Source organism: Vigna unguiculata, chromosome 5 (assembly GCF_037176805.1).
Source record: "Vigna unguiculata cultivar grain cowpea cultivar isolate G323 ecotype 2 chromosome 5, ASM3717680v1, whole genome shotgun sequence".
Classification (NCBI taxonomy): Eukaryota; Viridiplantae; Streptophyta; class Magnoliopsida; order Fabales; family Fabaceae; genus Vigna; species Vigna unguiculata.
In genome coordinates, this window is record NC_140796.1 from 24936364 (window position 1) to 24956775 (window position 20412).

General features: G+C 35.9%; 1 protein-coding gene across 1 annotated transcript; it reads right to left on the minus strand.

Annotated features, from left to right (window-relative positions):
- Positions 1 to 11507: 11507 nt before the first annotated feature.
- On the minus strand, positions 11508 to 12545 carry LOC146886274 (uncharacterized). The gene is made up of 2 exons (XM_085673373.1): positions 12404 to 12545; positions 11508 to 12148 (listed from the first exon to the last, which is right to left on the minus strand). Exons 1-2 carry the CDS (start codon positions 12543 to 12545, stop codon positions 11508 to 11510), a joined length of 783 nt encoding a protein of 260 aa, XP_085529499.1.
- Between the last annotated feature and the right edge of the window lie 7867 nt (positions 12546 to 20412).

Below are 20412 nucleotides of genomic sequence, written 5' to 3' on the forward strand. Positions count from 1 at the left end.
CCAAAACCCATTGTATCATTGCACTCTAAAATGGCCCTAAGAATATGAGCTTGAGCCCACCTTCCCTAAATGAATCCAACTCTTTATTTATCTTTTTCATCAAGTAAAAGCTAATTAACCAAAGTATATTGTTGATTAATTTTTACTAAAGTTTCCACCTTTTATCAAAGTACATTCTCAATTATTAGCAAAAATTCATTCGCTCACATGAAAGTTTATAACTTTAATCAAAGTGAATTCTCAATTAAAATTAAAAACCCTTTAACTCATACGATCAATATGCATGTAGATTCAACATTGTGCTAAATTGCTACAATGTAAAAATAATCATGTTTACTTAATTAAGAGACAAAACACATGAAAAAATAAATCACAACAAGAATTAAAAGAATAAACAAATTTATTTCATCTAACCTCAGAATCCAGTTAAGAAATTACAGCAGAATCAAACCTTCAGTTTTCTGTTGAGGTCTATCCTGTAGTGGTACTCCAATTGGATCAGTGATCGATTTCTAGGTTTCGCCGTAAACCTAGTTGGTTACTTCCAATTACGTAAATCAATAGTTCAAACCACACTCAAAGGTAGGGTATTTTCCATTTTGGTAGGAACTTCTGTACCAGAAACAATGGTATCTCCATGGCTGGTAAACAAAATATCAAGACAGAAGACTAAGTTCAAATGGGAACAACCTGTCAAAACTAATGCAACAAATAACGAACTTCATCATATAAACAAAGTGTCATTTCCATAAACAATTAAAGAAATTTTACTCAGATATAATTATGAGTACCTTAAGCCATGTTGCAAGTTTACGCCTTCCTTATGTGATATCATGTTTGACACCTCAGCAAAGACAATCTAAAATCATTTAAAAACTATAAGAAAGAAAATCTACATACATTGATACTATCAAATACTATACCTTTAACTCTAGATTTTTTCTTAGCTAATTGTGCTATTTTAGATAGGTTTAAGGTGTTAATTAAGAGTTATTAGCTTAGAACTACTTTAGTTAGGTTTTTAGGCAAGTTTTACAAAAGTAGGTATTTTAGCACATTTTTAGTGTAAACCTTAGGAATAATATTAGGATGGTCTAGTCTAACATATATGATACATTCATAAATAGGTTAATAGCATCTTAGTTTAGTCTTAGTTTAGATACATATACTTAGGATTAAAGTTTGTGGTCTAGTTTTGGAGTTATTAAGAAAAGTTTAGTGTGATTAACATCTATTTTGAGATTTAGTGTAATGTATAAAAGAAGATCAATGATCGTATTCAAGTGTTCAGAGAAAGCCATGGGAGAATCTGAATGAACAAAAAAATGCACGAAAAGCTGCATAGTTGACTTTTTGCTTGAAGAGTTGACCATAGTTGACTCTGAGTTGACATTTTGATTTTCATATCCAATTGACATGACACTTGAGGAGAAAGCTTTAGAGATATAAATCACATTTGTGCTAACCTCGGAAGGGCTGAACAATGATAAAAAGTATTATGGAAATTCTAATTATAGTTTTTACTTATATAGTTCACTAATGTAGTTTTTATTTCTAGCATAATTTTGTGAGTGCTAACTTGTTTTTCAGATTCTGAATTTAGGGAAGCTAGCTTGGCAATGTTTCAAAGTCTTCCAAATGCCAAAAGGAGCTGCTGCCAAGATAAAGTGTTGTGATTAACCAAAGTTCTCCTTGAAAGTTATACGTGAATGATTGGAATTATAGGCAATTGATGAGTTGTCTCACACCTGGATGTGTTACCTGTTGTAGAATGTAAAGGAGTTCCAATGGACACAAGCATTCACGGATGTTAACTTGCTCCAAGGGTTGGCTGTAGTTGAGCAATGTGCTACCTAAGTAGCTCGCCAAGATTAGTTAGTTAATTAGTGTAGGATAGAGATTTTGACAATTAATGGAACCTTTGATAGCCAATTATAGGTGCTGGAAACTGATTCATATTGGCGCCATTCACTAATTTTTAGAACCACCGTACCAGATGAACCACACTATCACCATCACATACACACAAGTCATACACACTGTATTTTGTCACGATTCACACCGCCGTAGTACCATTTTTTGCTGTCATTTTTGTCCTTTGTATTCACTCTTCTTGCACACTTTGGGGAGCATCCTTGGAACAATGATTGCATAGTAGGCATTGAACTAAGGATCTCTTTTGTTTTCCATCATCTTTGTGAGTATTTCTTTCATTCATTCTGATTGTGATTCATTATGGCTGTGTTTAATGAATAGTTGTTGATTTTAGTTTTGATAGCATGTGTTCTTCCACTTCTGAGTTTTGTTTTCTGTAGATTGATTCATGAGTGACTTTTAATTGGTTAAATTGTGAGATTCACTATATTCTCGAATTCAGTTAGTGAAAAGATGAATTCAAGTAAATGCACAATCATCTTAATCTATCTCAAATGTCTTTGAGAAGAATCTCATGTGTAACCAATTGAACTTGGCTTATGATTCTTATATCTGCAGAACCATTCACACACACACACACACACAAAATTTCATGGAATTTTACTTTCGAATTCAATGTTCTCGCTTTTTTTATGCTTGTTTATCATTCATGATTCCACTATGATGCTATACGTAGTGTTTTTAATCCATTTCCACATTCAATTTGTGATTCATTGCATCTAATGTCGCATTTGCGCATTTGTTAGTTAATTTCGTTAAACTAGGTTCATGATTTGGGATTTTTCATTTTACTTAACTATTTCACGTGATTCCAATTTCTGGATTCTATTGAAACCATTTTGAAGCATTCTACCTCATCACATCGCCATTTCATTCATTTTATAGTGATTCACGATCAAGTCCTGCACATTTCACATATGAATATTCATGAGAAATTTTTAGATTTCGATTTTCTACATATGATGTTGTAATTATATGTAGAAAATCTAGATATGACTCTTGAAATTACTGATTCAGTACGTCGAAACATAAATCACCAGTAGCTAGCATCCATACTTAGGATAAGAGTGATACCATCTCATAATATTCTCCAACCTCACAAACCCACAAATGTAATGGAGCACAAAACATATGGCACTAAAGATGACAATTTACGATTTGAAATTGCAACCCTAATTACAATTTGGGTTGAATTTTTTTTCCTTAAAAAGAGAAAGTGTAACACATAGAAAAACCCTAAAATCCAAATACAGAGACTATTTTACCAAAATAGATAAACTTGAAGTGGTAATTGATTTATAGTATCTCTAATAGCAAATTTATCTTGTACAACATGCATGCAATCAGTATTCAACTTCTCAAACTACGACACCTTAAACAAAATGATAAAGGGCATTTGGTTTGCACAAGTCTCCTTTCAATGAAAACATCGATGAAGGAAAAACTAAAAATCAGCTAGTATAGAAAAGGATTAGGTTTCAACAATCATGAAAATATAAAGAATTATGAGAAAATAAAATGCTACAAGAAAGGAGAATAGAGGAATTTTCGTAACAGTGAAAGTGAGGCAAAATGCAAGAAAGCAATAATCATTGACGCTAACTAGAGAAAGTCGATGAGGGAATGCAAGGCAAGGACAATTAGTTCCTTTTTGAACATCCTTGTTCTTGGAGAGAACCACGTACTTCCTAAGTGGGTCATTGTCAATGACTCTTCCCATGGAGGAAAATTAAAAATCATCTAACATAGAAAAGGATTAGGTTTCCACAATCATGAAAAAATAAAGAATTATGAGAATTCAGAGAAAGAGTAAAAAGTGTGGGAGGGAAAACAAAATGCTACAAGAAAGGAGAATAGAGGAATTTTCACAATGATGAAAGTGAGGCAGAATGCAAGAAAGCAATAGTCATTGGAGCTAATAAGAGAAAGTTGGTGAGGGAATGTGTTACAAAGTTGGCAAGAATACCAAATTGCACAAGTAATATAGTGGACAAATCCAGATATCGTATCCCATAGGGACTAATGTGGTCTAAATTAATTGGTTAGTTACTGATAAAGGGTGAGAATAACAAAACATTTGTGGGTTAAAAGAAAAATAAATGTAGAATATAAAATATAAAAGGAATTAACACAATAGAAACAAATAACTTGGGTTTCATGCTTCACCAAGATTGGATTTCATGATTACATTCAAAGTAAAAACAACAGACAATATACAAATATCAACTAAATAATAGATTGATATTGAAATCAAATGCCTCAATCCTTCAAAACGCCCTTCTTTCTTTAAATGTAGAGATATCAAGTTTCTTTCTCAACAAGTGTGTCTTCTTCCCTCTCTCCCTCAAAGGGGCTTTTCCCTAAATGGGTGTTTATTTTCCAAGAGGGTTATTTTTCACCTTTGCCAAGACCCTTATTTATAGATTTTTCAAATTGGATTGGGCCTACAACTTTGTACTTGATCTTTTAATATCTTGTATATCTTGGAATATATTGGATATATATATATATATATATATATATATATATATATATATATATATATATATATATATATATATATATTTGAGACATTCTTCAAATATTCTGACTTGTAAATTGAGTAACCAACTTTGTGAATATCTGATGTTGTGGATAATCTTTGACTATTCAATATTCCACTTATTCTATTGATAATCTTCCTAAATATTTGAGATTTTCACTTATTTGAAAAATATAATCCACACATTTATCTTTTCCACTTTTATTGAATAAAATCTGAAATATCAAATAAAATCTAAAAAATAAAATAACAATATAAAATAAAAAAAATAAAAAAAATGATAATTCCAATTATCATGACACAAGGTAAGGACAACCATGTGTAATAACATGAAATATAAACATGTGTTTTTTTATTAAAACTAGTTAAGTTTTGAATGTTTTTTGTTTTGAGTTTTTGTTTGAAAATTTTTAAAGTTGACACTTGTCCATTTCTTCCTTTTGTGTTCCTTTTATTTGTATATTTTATAAATTGGGATATTTGATTAGTGGAATATCTTAAGCACGTTGTTTAAGAGACTAGATATATCCCTTGCGTTGAGGATGAACCAGTATAAATTTTATGTTTGTTTTATATTCCTTATACTTCTATTTTATTATCATAAATTTGTGAAAATGATTTAAATTTTTCACTAGCTCTGTTCATACCCCCTCCCCCTTCTAGATCCATCTTACACCATTAAAAAGTGGGTCTCGAGTTGAGTTTCAAGTCACCCATACTAAAGTTATAATCCAATCCATCTAAGAGTGAGTTTGTTTGGATGAGATCGAGTTTAACCTAATCCTAAATGAAATCTATTTTAATAAAATTAGGTTAGGTTATGTGATTGCGTAACCCAACCTACTGAACACCTTATTCACTTGGGTGTAAAAGTACTTTTATAGACACATCACCTCTTCAAAACCAAGATCTATCCAAATGAAGGGAAGACCATGCACATTATAAGAACATATTAATAAAAGAGATCACATAGTCTTACAAACATCCACTCTAGGGATGTCAACGGGGCGGGTAGGGTACGAGTAGTAGTTCCCTCGTACCCTACCTGCTAAATAAATATCTGCTCCGTACCCGTACCCATAACTGTCGAGTATCCGTTATGCAGGTACCCACATAATTTTTTAATATTCATGAATATCCATGGGTACCACGGATATTTACAAAAAAATAAAAATAAATATTTAACAACATATTTTAATCGTAAATTCAAATAAAATACAATACATATCATTCATAAATTTTAAACAAAGTCCAAATAATCCATTTAAATAGTGTTCAATGAAAGTTTACAAAGAAATGATTTTATTTTTTAAAAATAATTGATAAAAAAATAACTTATTCAAAATCAATATGTTAATATTTTAATCATGTTTTTTGTTTACTTTAAATTAGGGTATAGCGGATATAGGTATCCTGGGTACGTATACTATGATATCTGTATCCAGTGGCAGATCTTCAGCCAATATTTTGGGGGTGTCAAAATTTTGGTTGAATTACTCTTTTAGTCTATTTTTTCGTCCAAAAATGTAATATTGGTTCTCTAGGTTTTTTAGTCTCAAATTGGTCCTGATCTTTTAAAAATTAATGCAATTTGATTCTTTATGTTAAATTTCTTGAAGTGAAGCAAGGATTTTTCATCAAAATTGACACTAGGATTATGTCAATTACATTAACAAAGAAAATCATTATTCACAACTACAATTTTTATGGAAAAACATTGATCCAATCCAAGAAATTTAACAAAAAAAAAAAATCAAATTGCTTCATTCTTTCAAAAATTGGAACCAAACTGAAACTAAAAAAAAAATTAGAAAACTAACTTTATATTTTTGAATTAAAATAAAAACCAAAAGAGTAATCCTAAATTTTTTATATAAACTAGTAAAAACATTGTATTTATTTTTGTATGATATTAAAAAATAATAAAATTATAATTATTGTTATAATTATAATTATAATTATAAAATTAAATAAATAATTTTTATAATTTTATTATAATTAATTTTCATTTAAAGTGATTAAATTTTTAAAAATAATTAAAAAAATAGTTAAATTAAATAAATGATCACTTAAAAAATAATATTTAGAAATTAATTATTTTTATTTAAAAAATATTTAAAAGGTCAAATTGAAAAATAAATGTGGACAATAAAAACAACTTTTTCTTATGTATTGATATATAATTTTTTTTAAAATATTAAATATATAAAATATATTAAAATATTAATTTTTAAAAAAATATATTTAAAATTATATAATAAATAATATAAATATAAAAAAATTGGGGGGCCATGGCCCCCTATATCACAACGTAAATCCGCTGTTGTCTGTATCCGTCCCATTAACATGTGGCTATTAAAAATATTCGTACCCGTTACTTGCGAGTATCCATTTACAATATTCATTTTTTGTTGCGAATTTTATCCGTAGATACCTGCGGATACAAATTTTTTTGACATCCCTAATCTTTTCTTTATGACAGCATGTACGTTGTACATCATATAAACGAAAAATGTTAAATTTTATCTATAATAATAATTTATTATTTTAAGATGATAAGCATAATTTTCGTATCGTTTTTTTTCTCCAACGTTATTCATTTTGTAAATTTATTGAAAACAAATTAAAACGCAACTATTTTGTTTTTAATTTTCAAAATGTAGAACAAAGTATAGTGTTAATCTCTTTTAACAAAATATAACTTAAAGAATATTTTTCTCCAAACTCTCGTGACACATAAAATACAAGCTTATTTTATCAAGATTTCAAACATTATATTTTTAAAATAAAATAAATAAAAGTATTACTTAAATCAGTCAGACTTATTTTTTCCAAAAGTAAAATAAGATAAATTAGGATTTGTATAGTTTAAAGAGCGGGCCCAAATTGTGAGGACCATGATAGGGGAGAGCATGAATGTGGTCACAATAATTAGGACTACACCCCTACCTTACCTATGCTCTTTCCTTGGTTGGCTATACTTTACACTGTGGTGCACCGTTCACAAATAAACATTTGTTTAGGACAATAAATAACAAACGTTCTTATACATGTCAGCACATTTTTGTTATTATTAATTAATTATAAATTATAAGATTGTGAAATAAAAAAAAATCAAATAAGAAGTGTAATCACACAATTATATGAATATTAATAATTTCCTTTTGGAAAACACATTGGAAAACTTTTCAATCATTTTTCATGTTTCATTTATTAGAATTAATTGTGGAATAATTCTATGTGATTCATTTGAAATATTATAATAAATTTAAATGTGATTTAATAAAATATAAAAACATGTTAATTATTACGAGAAGTTATAATAAAATAAAATAAAGATAAAATAAAGTCAGTGTAATTTGATAGACGTTGGTTTATAGAAGGAGATTAGAGTTTTGGGTGTAACTATAAGGTTCTTTTGCAATAAGTCTTGACTAAAGTGTGAGAGGGGAAGAAAAGACAAAGATATAGATTAAGTAAAGCATGTTGAATAACATATAGTGAAGAAAGCATTATCATTACATCTCTCATGGATCAAGCGTTGTCCTTAGATCTCTCATGGATCAAGGATAGTATCCTATTATGACTTATATGTTAATGTGTGATGTGTGAGAATCATGAATCTTAAGATCTAAAATAGTTTTCTAGAATGAATTATGATCGTATGTGTTCTTATAGGACCAAAGTGTACTCCTTGGGTTCATCTAGTTGTCCTGGTACTCGAATTCTGATGGATCCTTCCTCGCTCCAGTGGTTGTCTCGAACCGACGCAGGGGTACCTGCAAAAGATACTCCGATGTCTAAGTCAGCGCTAGTTCTGCCAGGGATTCCGAGAATATTTAATGCATAATCAATGCATAGAATAATGTGCTATTTATACCCTTTTTTACCTGTGAGTCCTACCTGACATGGGGTTCTGGGCCCAAATCCCCTTTTTAGTTGCCTCTAGGTCTAGTGCTAATAAGTAAATTACCAAGAGGTCCTTTGGAAGTTACTGGTAATCGCAAGTAGGGTTGTGGTGAGTGTTCGGTATTCGGTATGCAGCCATGTGGATCTGAGTGGCTGGGTCTTTCTTGTCCGCCTAACCCTTTAAGTGGTTGTGACTGGATGTGGGCTGCTTTACTGGGGTTCTGAGGAGTAAGCAGCCTAAGAGAGACGCTGGAGGTCGCGTTCTTCATAAGGGAGCTTAGTACCGGCACGTGGTTCAGAGGGTTATTACTGGTCGCAAGCCGTATGGGGGAGCTTCTATCTTGGAGTGGGCGGCTCTGAGGAGTGCTGAGGACTGCATGCCGTATAGGGTAACCTTTATTCTGGAGTGGCGGCTTTGAGGAGTGCTAAGGGTTGCATGCCATATAGGGTAACCTTCATTCTAGAGAGGGCCGCATACTCGTGTGGTGTGGTTGGGACATCAAGCCCCAGTCTTGAGGAGCATAGTGGCGTATAGACTAATTATGAGTGTTTGGCCCCTAAGTTTGCTGCTTGATTATGTGTTTTGCAATTTTTATTGGCAGTGTTTTCTGTGGACATACCAGCCCCCCAGTCTTGAGGAGCAAAGTGACGTATAGACTAATTGTTCTGCCTTGCTGCTGACTCGTTGTTCTATGGATGGTATCGTTGAGATATTGAGGGCCAGTATGAATGTTTGGTGCTAACGTGTTGGTTTCTATGTCTTTGTGCCGACATGTTTTGCTTTGGCACATTTTGGCCGATATGTTTATGGACTTTGGACAGCTGATGCGGTGTTAGGTGCATTGAATTGATGTGATCGTTGGTGATACTGTTTCGTCAGAGCACGCTTTCAAAAGCGTCTTGGGTGGTTGGGCCTTGGGCTTTACAACTGTTCGGTGGAGTTGAAGGGTCTTAAACACGGGTCTTTAAATATGATGTTCTTGATTTGTACTTAATTACATTTTCTCTTGTGGAGCCTCTGGAGTTCTAAAAATTTTATGTGGTTTTCTTGCTTCACGGTCTACTATTTTTGGGGGTCTTAGACTAGAATTTTTTAACAGTTCTTCCGAGTCTTTGCATATCGAAGTAGAGAGCGAGGTGCGTGAGGATCCGACTAGTGAACACGCAGAATCGCTCTGGTCGAAGAGGGACGGGTACGAGTCAGCGGCTGAGGGAGTTAGATCTTGTTTCTTGAAGTATCAGTGGTTTAGGCTCGTTAAATCTTGGTTGAATAGTGTTTATTTGTTCAAGAGGGCGGTTGATACTAATGCAGTTTCCATTGAACGGGTAAGCGGGGTTGAAACGGTGTGTCACGATCGGGAGGGGTTGGAGGAAGAATTCTATTATGTGTATGTGTGTATGTTTATGAAGTTGCATGTGTGACTACCTTGTTGGCCCGGTTGTGGACACATATCGACCTGCGACTGCAAAAAGGCCGGCTCTTTTTAAAATGAAAGGTGTTGGGAAGGATAGGAAGAGGTTGGATGCTCTTGCGAAAACCGGTGGCGTAGGGTCAAGCGACTCGAGTAACCCGAATCTAGGTGGGTTTGAGAAGAGTAAGATTCACATGAGGAAGGGGGTGGAGATCAAGCTGAATGATGCCGAGGTGGGCGTTGTAGAAGCAACTAATCCTGGGCTGGTGATGAGGGCATTGAATGAGTACTTGGCTCGGGGAGTCGTGTTGGGTTGAAGGGTGACAACTATGTTGCAGGAGGAGCTGGTTGCTGGAGACAAAAAGAAATTGGCTGAGGAGATCATTGCGTTGAAGGGTTTAAGGGATAGTGATAAGCAGTCTTGGGTTGAGGAAAAGAAAAAGTTGGAAGTAGAGGTGAAGAAATTGAAGCTAAGTGTTGTAGGTGTGGAAAAGAAGTTGAAGGCTAAGCAGGTGGAAGTAGATGAGGTTCGTGTTGGGAAGGAGGCGGCACGGAGGAAGCAACGAGTAAGATATACGGGCTTCAGTAGGCCATTTACTTCGAGCATGTGAATGGTTTTTCAGAAGGCGCTAAGGCAAGCCGACTTCTTGTATAAGGAGGTATCTGTGATGGATTGCCAATTTAACATCAACCTTGATGTGTATGATAATCACATGCTAGACATTTATGAGATTGGGCGATTGAAAGCTGCATTGGAGGCAGATGCTTTGGGTGATGAGGCGACTCTTGCTACAACTCCCCCTGAAAATGCGGAGGCAAGTGTTCATGAAGAAGATGGTGAAGAGGAGGATGTAGAGGAACTCGAGGAGGCGATGGGGGAAGTGGGTGACATGGATGATAACGTCGATTAGTTTGTTTGGTATTTGGGGTGAGGACGCCGAACTTTTCTTTTTGCTTTTAATTTGGATGAGTACATCTTCTATTTTGATTTTTGATATTGTAATTGGGCCGAGAGTGCCATTATGTTTTTTGTTGGTGTTGTGCGCATTTTGTGTGCTTGGGCTATGTAAATGTGGACTTTAAAAATTTGGAATGCAATGTAGTTGTCCCTTGTTGATGTATGCAACTTTTTCCTCTTTATTTTATTCTCTCTCAACGCTTTGCATGTCTTTATTTCCTTATAACTGTTTATTTTGGAGTTGGGTGTGGCGGGTGTGAGTTGATTTATTAGTTGAGATTATTTTCGCTGCGTTGTTTGTCATTGGCTTCCTTAAAGTTGTCGGTTTTGTTATCGGGACTTGAGACTTAAATACTTCTTGAACCCAGTTCTTTGCGTGTGATTGGGTGAATTGGTTTCACGAATTTGGTGCTCGACCAACAACACTTAGGATAGTGGTCGGGAGTTAAGAAATTAGTGCCCGACCATCAGCACTTAGGATAGTGGCTGGGAGTTAAGACATTAGTGCTCGTTCAACGACACTTAAGTTAGTGGCCAGGATTAAGGTAATTTTGATATTCGACCAGCGACACTTAGATTAGTGGCCGGGACTGACGTAGCTTTTGTGATCGACCAACGACACTTAGAGTAGTGGCTGGGATTAGCGTGAATTGGTATGTTCGACTAGCTCGCTAGATAATCGCTCAAGTCGGTATGCACCTTTGCCGACTTCTGGTAGGATGCAGAATGAACCTTCCCAGTTAGAAGAGAACTAGCCTTCGTGTTGGCGTGCTTTGCTTGCTAGTCGCCATACAAGGTCCCCTTTGTGGAGTGATCGTGATTTTAACTTTGAGTTGTACTTCCTAGCTGACCTAAGTTTAGTGGCCATGTCCCTGATCCTAGCTTTCTCCCTCTTCTCAAGCAGTAGATCCAATTGGGTGTTCATGCACGCTTCATTAGACTCTTGGTCATAGTGTTCTTGTCGTATTGATGGTTCCCCAATCTCGACGAGTATCATTGCGTCAGGGCCATAGACGAGACTGAAAGGCACCTCGCGGGTTGACGACTGAGGTGTGCATCTATACGCCCAGAGGACTTCGAGCAACTCTTCTGGCGACTTTTCTTTTGCCCCATCTAATATTTTCTTGAGCTGCCCGAGGATGACTTTGTTGACGGCTTCCGCTTGACCATTGGTTTGCGGGTGTTCAACAAAGCTAGTGATGTGCTTGATCTTGAAGTTGCGGTAGAATTCTGCCAACCCATGATCAATAAATTGTCTGCCATTGTCGGTGATGATTGTGTGGGGTATGCCATAGCGGCAAATGATGTTTTTCAACACGAACCGCTGTACTTGCTCAGTTGTTATGGTGGCAAGTGGCTCGGCCTCAATCCATTTGGAAAAATAATCGACGCCTACAAGGAGGAATTTCACCTAGCCTTTCCCTGGTGTGAACGGTTTGATGATGTTCATTCCCCATTTGGAAAATGGCCATGGGGAGGATATGTGATGTAACTCTTCTTGATGCAAGTGCGTTTTTGGGCTTTGTTTCTGGCATGAGAGGCACTTTTTTCGTATGTGACACAATCTTCTTGGATGGTGGGCCAATAGTATCCTGCCCGCAGTATTCTTGTCGCCATGGCTTTGGGACCGGAGTGATAACCGCAAACCCCTTGATGTATTTCCTGCATAACGTAGTCGGCCTTCTCCATTGTGATGCACTTTAGAAGAGGGGTGCTGAATCCTCTTCTGAAGAGTTCGCCTCCCACCAAGGTGTAACGCGCTACGTTCTGCATCCAACCTTTTTTCCATTGTCAGGAGCGGTTCCTTGCTCTAGGTATCGAATGAATGGTTCCATCCAGGTCTCGTTTGTTGTAATCTGCATGCACTGAGATGTCTATTTGATGGATGGTGACGCGAGGGTCTGCTGTAGCAGAGATTTGTACTTACCTTTTGATAGAGGATTATCCTAAGATTCCATACAAGAAGAACTTGAAGATGAACCTTTACAATTTAAAGGACCTATGCCAAGGGCAAGGAGTAAGAGATTGAAAGATCAAAACTATTCAAGGCTCCTGATGCTACCATCAAACTGAAATTCAAAGAATATGAAGATCATGGCTTGAAGCACATTTGAAGGGTAATTTTTAGGAAAATTATTTTATGTTTTTAGACTTTGGGTTTCCTTTTAGAAATTAGTTATGTTCTATGTTTTTGGGCTTTGGGCTTTCTTTTATAAAATAGTTTATGTTTTTATGTTTAGGCTTGGGCCTTCTTATAGGGTTGTTAGGTTTTCTTAAACTTATGTGCCTATATATAGAGGTACCAAAAACAATGTATACTTTTAGTCATATATTGAATTTGATTTCATTAAAGAGAGGATTCTCTTTGTTCTTGGCTTAGGCCTCCGGTTCTTATCAAAGATTAACATCTTTGTGGCGAATCTTCACTTGACCAATCAATCTGCTAGATTGTTGCGTCCTCCATCTCTGTCTTATTTTGCGTTCTTCTCTGATTTATTTGTGTCGTGTCTTTTAAGGATTCAAATTCAGAAACAATCATACTCTTTATTGGATAGGATCATATCATCTGGTATCTAGAGCAAGGTTCTGGTTTGAATTTCCTCTTCTATGTTATTTTTCTGTCATATGAAAAAAAAAATTACAATTTTTCAATGTCTGTTTGTCCTGCGTTTTATTTTTAATTTTGTTCGTTTCATTTGTAAGGAGTACAACCCCTAAGGTTGTTCCAATTTGGTTGAATTTTTTTATTTTGCATATTTTTTTTGTCTTTTCTATTCTCTGTTTAAATTTGTATTTCTACATTTGATTCGTGGAAATTCTTTGTTTTTGTGTTTGGGATTTGCAAGTCCATTTACTTTGATTTGCATGAGTATGAGGGTTTGAAGGATCAATTGTTTAAGTTTGTTTTTGTGTTGAACTACAAAAATAAAAAATAAAAAAAAAATATTGTGGATCAAAGTCCAAAGGAAACAAATATCTGTTGAAAAACAAGAAGGATCAAAAAAAAAAAAATAGGGAGTTCAACACAACTTTTTGTTGCAATTTGATTTGTGGTTTATTGATATCTATTTGCAATTAGTCTTTCTCTTAGAGTCTCCGTGTTGTCTCATTTAAATCTCTTTGGTAGTCTTATTATTTTCTAATTTTAATTTTCTTGTTTTGTGTCTTTAAAATTCCTTGAAGTTTGTCTAGAGTTTTGAATTTTCTTTGTCCTCTAAAGTCAAGATTTAGATCTTGCAACATTTTTCACATTGTTTGTTCACTCTTTGCTTAAGTTACTAGAGTTCTTTGCCAAGCCCTAAAGGGAATTTGAGTGGTAAAAGGGAAGATAGTACATTCAAGAAAAAGCCTATAAATGTGATACATGAGTGGAAAATTGAGTAAAATACTTAGTGGAGTGGTGAGGTAAAAATAAATAAATTATTATACTAACATTTTCTTACAGGAACTAGTAATATTGAGTAATGCAACATGTTTCCACAAAGGCATCCTTCTGGAACTGGTTTAACATATGGTTTAAATTATTCTACTCCTACCCAGGATCATTTGGTTAGAGGACTTAAATGTCCCAAGAGAGTGACGCGTAAAGATACACCTATGGGGCCTTGGTAGAGGACGTCAATGCCTTGGAATCCAGAATTATAAAGCTAAATGGCAAGATTGCTAGTATTAAACGGAAGCACAATCCTGATTGAAAATCATTGTCAAAGACCAGTACACTAAGATGTTCCAAATGTGAAGGATATGGGCATGAAACTCATCAATGTCCTAATGGGGATGCAAGTCCCATGACTCATGAAGACCTCAAGAACTACATTTCATACTTGAGAGAGGAGGAAGAAAGGACAATACAAAAATTAGATGTATTGAAAAGAAGACAAGAGCGAAAGCTAAAAGGAGCCCATGAGAAGGAAACACTTATAGAAAATGAAGCAAAGGAAAAGAGAGAAAGAGATGAGAAAGAAAAGAGAGAAAAAGAAAAGAAAGAAAAGAGCGAGAGAGAAGAAAAAAGAAGGAGAGAGAAAAGAGAAAGAAGAGCGAGAAAAAGTAAAGAAAGAAGAGAGTAGAAAAAGAGAAAACAAAGAAAAAAGAGAAAAAGAGGAAGAAATAAGAGAGCATTATGAATTGTCAATGAAAAAAGGTACTAGCTTTCCTCTTATTGTTTTATTGCCTATGGACGAATTATTCATCAAAGTGCAATGGCATCAACAATGGAAAGAAGAAAGGATACCTAGGGAAAACTTGTTCATCAAGCAATAAGGAGATCAACAATGGAAAGATGAAATGATGATAAAAAAAGACACAAGCTTAGAAATATATGCTCATGAATTAGCTTGTTTACCCATTTCTAACAAACCTATGAGTGCTCAAAGTCATACCTATAAATGGGTTGTTTGTTTGAACAATATTCCTTTTCTTTTCTTTGAGCATTTTATCTTTAATTTAAAATTGTTTGATGATTTGTGCAAGTGGGTATTTGACCCTGGAGGAAGACCTCCAAAATCTTTGATAATAAGATATTGACCTCTTTCAGGATCCAAATTTTATTTTAATAGAATTATTATTTTATTTTATTTTAGATTTGTGTCTTTGATTTATGTTTGTGTTTATGCATAGGACCTTCTAGAATTCAGCTCGAATTCTCTCCAAACAGGAGAGAATGATAAGGAATCTTCAAGTGAGACGAATTTGAGGACAAATTCATTTTAAGAAGGAGGGTATGATAGATGACTATCTCCTAAACTTCAAGTGGTACAAATTTGAGGACAAATTCTCTTCAAGAAGGAGGGAATGATAGAGGACTATCTCAAGATTCCATACAAGAAGAACTTGAAGATGAACCTTTACAATTTAAAGAACCTATGACAAGGGCAAGAAGCAAGAGAGTGAAAGATCAAAACTATTCAAGGCTCCTGATGCTACCATCAATCTGAAATTCAAAGAATATGAAGATCATGGCTTGAAGCACATTTGAAGGATAATTTTTAGGAAAATTAGTTTATGTTTTTAGACTTTGGGTTTCCTCTTAGAAATTAGTTATGTTCTATGTTTTTGGGCTTTGGGCTTTCTTTTATAAATTAGTTTATGTTTTTATGTTTGGGCTTGGGCCTTCTTGTAGGATTCTTAGGTTTTCTTCAACTTATGTGCCTATATAGAGGTACCAAAAACAATGTAGACTTTTAGTCATATATTGAATTTGATTTCATTAAAGAGAGGATTCTCTTTGTTCTTGGCTTAGGCCTCTAGTTCTTATCAAAGATTAACATACTTGTGGTGAATCTTCACTTGACTAATCAATCTGCTAGATTGTAGCGTCCTCCATCTCTGTCTTATTTCGCGTTCTTCTCTGATTTATTCGTGTCGTGTCTTTTGAGGATTCAAATTCAGAAACGATCATACTCTTTCCTGGATAGGATCGTATCATCTGGTATCTAGATCAAGGTTCTCCGCAGGGCATATCATTGCATAAAAAATCCTCTCCATGTCCTTTAGCCATTGGTTCGCAACGTTAAGACTCGTCTTGCCCCCAAACTTCACCGGGTGATGCTTCAGGAAGTCCTATAGACTCCACTCCCTAACTGCAGGTCGTGGTTCAAGACCAAAAATAGGTACAACGATCCTGTTCTCCTCCAACTGGCGGAGGGCCTCCATATGTTGTCTGTGAGCATCCTTAACAACCACTCTTGCAGCCTTCATCTGCTGCATCACCAGTTGCTGCTGTTCAAGCGACGCTGCCTGTCGCTGCATTGATGCCTCGTGTTGCTGCATCATCGTTGTGCTCTGTTGGCTCATCTCTGCCACCATGGCTTCTATGGCTATGGCGATATCATGTACATCACCTTGAGAAGATTGGGAGTTCCTACGAGGAGGTGCCATGATTCACTGGCACACAAGAAACCATTCGTCAGATTGATAAAATAGGAAACTTAACTAAACACTAGAAAGAGACTACGAAAGCTAAGCGGACACCCTAGTCCACAGACCTAAGGAATGACTGCTCTGATACCATAAATGTAACACCCCATTTAAATAATAACTTTAATTTAAATGAAATGCCACACAGATAGAATATAAGAGACAAGTCCTGGAGTATAAACGCTACTCCTTACAATATCTAGAAAAATGCTAGAAGAAACCAAGGCACACCACGATGTCCGATACAAACAAAATCTAAGAACTTGACAATAGTTAATAGAGTACTAAAGGACAAAATAATACATGGGCCATAACCCTATGAGAAGGCCCAAAATAGTAGAATCCAGCCCAGGTTGGCTACACAGCAAAACCATCACCTCCCTATTGACCGCGTGTGTTCCTCACATATGCTCACATCAATAAATTGATGATCATCGTAAAAAGAGAAAACCACACATGCAAGATATACAATAAACAACAAAAGGGTAAGCTAGAGTAGAAAACAATTGATCATACTATTACAAGCAATTTCCACAGTCCAAGATGCATAAGCCAACACATCATGTTATGACTTGCAAACAATACACTAAGACTCAGACTCGACTCGTCCGGATACATATAACTTAGTCGGATTCAAGGGATGCTTGCACTTGTGGTGGATTTCCCTGCTCTACCAAGCTGCTCACCCCCAAGCTAAGTGTTGCAATGTCTCAACCCTCCACACAAGGTTAGCCTTTAATGAGTTTCAGGCCTCCTGCTACTCTCACCACAAGAGTCAGTTTGCTCTATGTGAGACTAACTAACCCCTTAGAGTGTAAGGATGCAACCTTACCTTGAACACTTCCTAAATTATATAGATGGGGCACCACCATGAACTCCCACTAACAGGGATCCTGGAATTACGTCCTAACAAACTGAGGCACCACCCTGAAATCTCACCTAGAGATTCAAGGAATTACGTCCTAACCACATACAAATCATGTTTCACCAACCAAATAGGTATTCTTCATGTAGACCAATCTCATGCCATACTTATTAACCAACCTTCATTCATATCCCATATCAAAATCATACCAACTCATCATATTCAATCCATGAACCAATCCCATACATTCACATTATGCATTTCATGCCCTTTACATATCAATTCATCCAAAAATATAGTAAGCATACAAGGACAACGAAGAAAAATAGAACCTGGTGCATTCTCGCCCAGCTCCTCGCTCAGGTAGAAGAGTTGCGCTCAAGTGAGAGGGTCTTTTGCTCAAACGAGGGCTTGAAAAGGGGAACAGTGGCGCTGTCACGCACTCTCGCTTAGGCGAGACCTCCTTGCCTGAGCGAGATGTGCTCTCGCTCAAAACTGGAGCTCATCGCCTAAGCGACAGCTCGCGCAGGCAAATTGGGTGAGTACTGCTAATCTCGCCTAGGCGAGACAGGCTCGCTTGGGCAAGAAAACCAAAACCCTCCACTGTTCGCGTATGCACATTTCAATCATTTAACCACACCAAACATACAGTCCATATTCATATCATCAAAACTTCACTCAGGCATACAAAATCATGAAAAGGCAACAAAACTCATCAAATATAACGTAAAATGGGAAACCCTGACTTCCTTTACCTGGAACGAGCTAGTACGAGACCTAGACACCAAACACGTACTACATCAGCTCTAGGAATAGGCTTAGAAGCTGGAAAAATAGCAGAACAAATATTAAGATGAGCTCACTACGAAACCCTAACTAGAAAACACGAAAAGATGCCAAGGGATAAGTGGTATGAGTTGGAGAGTAACTTATGCGGAGCAAGAATGAGCTTTAGCGAACTTGACAGAGGCTAGGAAATAAAACCCTAGCAGAGCTTTCTGTTGAGAAAGTGAGAGTGTTAGAAAACTATTTTTGCAACAGAAATGGGAGGGGTTTGGCTGCCTTAGGGGCCTTTTGACACCCTAGGGGCCAGCCCTTAGCCCAATCAAATTTAGGCAGCCCTTAAACATAAGGGCAAAAAAACATATTGGGCCTGACAAAATTTATTCTTGCAGTAGATCTTCTTCATCTGCATTCTTTGGCACTTGATCTTGCAACTTTGGGTTAGTTTCATCAAATACAACATGCATAGACTCTTCAACAATCATCAATCTCTTATTATAGACTTTATATGCATGACTTTGTGTAGCATAGCCTAGAAAAACACCTTCATCCGCTTTTGCATCAAATTTGCCAAGACTTTCTTTGCCATTATTTAAGATGAAGCACTTACATCCAAATTCTTTTAGGTGACTTAAAGTAGGCCTCCTCCCTTTGAAAAGCTCATAGGGGGTTTTCTTCAAAATTGGCCTAATTAACACTCTATTTAAAACATAGCAAGCAGTGTTGACTGCATCAGCCCAAAAATACTTACGTAGTGAGTTTTCATTGAACATAGTTTTAACTAGTTCCTCAAATGACCTGTTTTTCCTTTCGACAACACTAATTTTTGGTGGGGTTCTTGGTGCAGAAAAATTATGGTTAATGCCATGCTTTTCACAAAAGTGTTCAAACTTTTCATTTTAGAATTCCCTACCATGGTCACTTCGAATAGACACTATCTTGGAACTCTTTTCATTTTCAAGCATCTTGGCAAGTCTTTTAAAGGCATGAAAATTGTCATTTTTTGATGAAGGCGTGACCACCTCCTTAGAAGCTCCCTCAAGAAGGATCACTAGAAGCATGTCTAGAGGGGAGTCTTCTATTCCATCACCTTTATCTTTGTTTTGCATTATTGTAGTTTGAATTCCCTAAGTTGGTTTCTAGTTGACTTATTTTGGTTGACTTGTTGACTTTGATCCAAAGTTGACCTTTGACCAAGATTAGATTAACTTAAACCAACATGCTAATCCTTGTTTGTCTTGTTTTGTAGGTAATTAAGAGAAAGTAGAGCATGGCTAGGTGGCACTATGTGATTGGAGCACTTGGATGAAGTGGAAGAAAGAGGAAAGCAAAAAGCATAAAGCAAAAGCAAAAGTAGACATGTACCTTGTCTCCTTTTGCCTTTGTGGTTTATGCCTTAGAAGGTCACTTGGTCTCCTTCCTCTTTTAACCTAGAATCCTCATGGGAATGCCTCCACCAATCATCTCCTTTCACTTGGCCAAGACTCACTCTCACATTAGGTTTAGGGTTTGCTAGTTAATCCTTTTTCATGTTTTTGTATTTGCTAAAGGACCCCTATGAACTCCTATTTAAAGGGTGCTCATTTTCTTGTAAAAGGGATGATAAAGGCGTGACTACCTCTTTAGAAGCTCCCTCAAGAAGGATCACTAGAAGCATATCTAGAGGGGAGTCTTCTATTCCATCACCTTTATCTTTGTTTTGCATTACTTTAGTTTGAATTCCCTAAGTTGGTTTCTAGTTGACTTATTTTGGTTGACTTGTTGACTTTGATCCAAAGTTGTCCTTTGACCCATATTAGATTAACTTAAACCAACATGCTAATCCTTGTTTGTCTTGTTTTGTAGGTAATTAAGAGAAAGTAGAGCATGGCTAGGTGGCACTATGTGATTGGAGCACTTGGATGAAGTGGAAGAGAGAGGAAAGCAAAAAGCATAAAGCAAAAGCAAAAGTAGACATGTACCTTGTCTCCTTTTGCCTTTGTGGTTTATGCCTTAGAAGGTCACTTGGTCTCCTTCCTCTTTTGGCCTAGAATCCTCATGGGATTGCCTCCACCAATCATCTCCCTTCACTTGGCCAAGACTCACTCTCACA

Bases quoted from the DNA above. Each gene is read 5' to 3' on its own strand.
- LOC146886274 (XM_085673373.1), bottom strand. From the start codon at position 12,545: ATGGAAAAAAGGTTGGATGCAGAACGTAGCGCGTTACACCTTGGTGGG. The intron at 12,149-12,403 runs GTTTGCGGTTAT...TCCTCCTTGTAG, and splicing joins TGCAGGAAATACATCAAGGG to GCGTCGATTATTTTTCCAAA.